The sequence below is a fragment of the Histoplasma capsulatum genome, genomic scaffold, assembly GCF_000149585.1.
Source record: "Histoplasma capsulatum NAm1 scaffold_5 genomic scaffold, whole genome shotgun sequence".
Taxonomy (NCBI): Eukaryota; Fungi; Ascomycota; class Eurotiomycetes; order Onygenales; family Ajellomycetaceae; genus Histoplasma; species Histoplasma mississippiense.
This window is the reverse complement of record NW_001813978.1, coordinates 2,481,545-2,484,854: the sequence shown is the minus strand read 5'-3', so window position 1 is coordinate 2,484,854 and position 3,310 is coordinate 2,481,545. Positions and strand designations below refer to the sequence as shown.

Genomic DNA, 3,310 nt, shown 5'->3' with positions numbered 1-3,310 from the left:
CCCACGATTGTCAGCTAGAGTACGCTGGTAAGGGCAGAACCTACTCCACCGATGTTCTCAGTCTGAAATGCAGATGGCTGCCCCCCAACCCCCCCGTTTACTGTACGCGAATTCATATTTATTGGAGGAGGGAAGGTTGTGTAGAATGGTGGAATGGTGGGATTTCATCCGGTTAGGCTGTATGGAACATGTATGTGGGTGGGTTGGTTATCTGAAGGCCTTGGCAGAATGTCATAGGAACAAGATTTTCCTTACCTCCTTCCGCTATCAGGGAGGAAGCAATCAGTGTAACTGATAATATCAACATTTTAGTATTTTAATCCTTGAGATCTCCCTTCCTTGCCTATCAAGTCCTCAGGATTTACGGAACCGAGGGGCTCACGTAGATCCCCTGCGCTCAGTTGGTGCGTGTTTCTATAATAACCAGCAAATCCACCTTCATATAGCCACGAGTTATTCTGCATTGCAACGAGATAGATGAAAAGAAAAACAGAAAGAAATAAATAAAATAAAAATATGTAGATGCAGATGAAATGAACTAAGAGAAAGACACAGACAAAAGTGGTGTCTCCCCCACTTCTCTCACTCACATCATTAAATAAAATACAGCTATCATCTAACTTGCCCTCGATTACTCTCTCCTCTCTCTTCTCTCTCTTCCCCCTTTTACACACATGCATCAGTCCTACTTCCGCCCCTCAACCCCACCCCGCCTTTCCCTCTTCCCCACCACATCCTCCACAATCCCCTCCCAAAACTGCCTCGCAACCCCCTTAACCGTCCCATCCGCCATCGCCGCCTGCTCCGCCACAGCAGCTCCCTCCCGCGCCCGCCTCACCGTCTCCGTCAGCTCAAACGGATCGAACTCCACGGTTTGGTTATCGACGACCTCGCTCATAGCGCTTGCTCCACCACCACCACCACCACCACCAGCAGCAGCGCCGCCAGCAGCAGTGCCCATACGGCTACCGCTACTCGACGATGGGGCGTCGTAGTCGCCGGAGACGGTATAGATTTGGGGTTTCATGGGGCCGGGGGTGGTGCCGGTACTGTTTGTGAGCTGGTAGTGGGCGTAGGCGTCTGGCGGGGTGGGCATTGGGGTGCCGGCGATGGCGGAGGGGGAGGAAAAGGCGTCCATGTCCTGGGGCATGTAGACGAAGTCGACGGTTGAGGAGTCGTTGACGGATTTTGGGCGCGGAGAGGTGTTGAAGGTGCGAGAAGAGCTGAGGATGGTTGTTAGTTGTTTTTATCTTTATTTTTTTATATTTTTATTTTTATTTTTATTTTTATTTTTATTTTATTTTATTTTATTTTATTTTATTTTATTTTTTGGCGTTCATTGCTTTTCATTCTTGTTTGATATTCTGTGGTAGATGGAAATAACGACGGATAAATGGAGGGGAACATACCTCCCTGTCCCCAGAAGGTGGTTATCGATCTTCCTCATCGCAATGCTAAATGCGCGAGATTGGAGAATGTCATGGTTTGCCAGGCGATCCACGAGCTATATACAACCGATATTGAAGAGGATAATATTTTGTCAGCCACATTTCTTGCCACCGAGCCATGGAGCAGATAAATAAGATATAACAACTGTAAGAAGAAGAAGAAGAATAAAAAAACGGGAGAGAATACCTCCGCCTTATTCCCCGCACTCCTAAGGTTCCTTCTCTCGCATTCCGCGCGTAGATCCCCCAGGCCGCGGGAGCGGTAGATGGCAGTTACATCGGGTCCGCGAGCGGGCTGGGCGGAGAATGCACCGGTGATGTGTAGCGAGCGGCGGAAGGGCGCCACGGAGGCGAGGGCTGAAGAGGGGAGTGGTGCATGTTGCTGAGCAGCTAGGAGACGAAGAGCGCGTAAGGGAAGTTGAGCGGGGGGCGGCCATTGTGGGCTTTTCTTCTTCTCCTTGTTTTTTATTTTTTTTTTATTTTTTTTACTCTCCTGGGCTAGGCTTTTGGGCCGGTATGTGCTCCGTGGAATGGTGGGATATCAGGGAATGGGTAAGTTTGTGAGGGCTTTGCTTTAAATCCGGCACCAGACAAGGGGACAATTGGATGGTTGAGGCGTTGGGGAGCGGACGAGGGATCCAGACCTGGCTTACTATGTACAGTATGTACTACTACGGGGCCACTGAGGGTCCACAGCGCCGGTGGGGCGACTATTGCTGCTTTCCCCGGACTCTCGTGGCCTATCAGCATCCACGCTGGGGGGAGCTTTGGCAGCTAACGCCCCCGATGACGATGGTTGACACTCGACACTCGACACTCGACACCTCAGTCACTATAAGAACAACAACTGCCGGAAAAAGAAAAAAACTCGTACCAAGCATCCTGTCTGGAGAAGGCATCTGCAAAAATTGTGGCTACAAGAAGATACCTCGTGGATTGGATAATCTTACCATGTAACTAACTACTGTAGTGTTCCATTTTTTCCATATCTTTCACGACAATCTCCTTGTATAAAATTCTCCTGTCTGGGAGACAGAGACATCCATCCTCAATGCCCCTTCAATTTGATACAAAACTAATAACTAGATGATACAGTGGGCTGAAGACCAAACAATGGCGGATTCCCCAACCGTGTGAGAACACAGGCAAGCAGGCTGATATATCTCTCTGCCTGCAGATATCTAGTCATTTCTAAGGAAGCAGATCTGACAGACTGACAGACTGACAGACTGAGATAGTGTAATGGGGGATCCGGCGTGGGTAAAATTTTCACCGGGAATCCCTTTCTGCAAATATCTACTCCGTACCTTACCAGTGTTGGATGTGTCTTTTCTCTCAACGAGCGAACACCATACGAACAACCAACGAACACGCGACGCATACATGTACAAGATGGTTGTTTACACATGTGTCTTATGTCTTTGATTATACCTTGTCCCTTTTGTCTTTTTCTTTTATGCGCTTCCTCTCTATGTTATCCGAGATAGATTGTTAGATATTGTACGAATTGATCTTGTGATTTTCTACTGAGTGATCGAGCTGTCCTGTTCTCGCGCCGCCAAAAGCGCGCAAACCCCAATTCCCATTTCAATAGTACTTGGGAATTTTTATTTCCAATATTAGTTTATTGATAACTAATGCCGCCATTGAGAAGATATTTCAACTGCGACGCAGTACATCCCCCCGCGCAGTTGCCTTTTCAGGCATTCAACCCCACGCCTCCATTTTTGAACCCGATCCCCGAAAAGAAAAGAAAGAAAAAAGGAAAAATATCTCTGATGATCTAATTAAATCAATTCTGTAGTTTAGTCTACGAAAATAGTTTCTCAAAATAAACAGAAACATAGTTATATAAAGAAATG

At 47.4% G+C, this 3,310-nt stretch overlaps 1 protein-coding gene across 1 annotated transcript; it reads right to left on the bottom strand.

The window, feature by feature from the left end:
- Positions 1–172: 172 nt before the first annotated feature.
- HCAG_05603 (predicted protein) lies at positions 173–2,833 on the bottom strand (the record flags this gene model as incomplete). Its single annotated transcript, XM_001540086.1, has 8 exons — positions 173–219; positions 256–291; positions 383–458; positions 839–1,223; positions 1,410–1,504; positions 1,636–1,891; positions 2,399–2,405; positions 2,761–2,833. 8 exons carry the CDS (start codon positions 2,831–2,833, stop codon positions 173–175), a joined length of 975 nt encoding a protein of 324 aa, XP_001540136.1.
- Between the last annotated feature and the right edge of the window lie 477 nt (positions 2,834–3,310).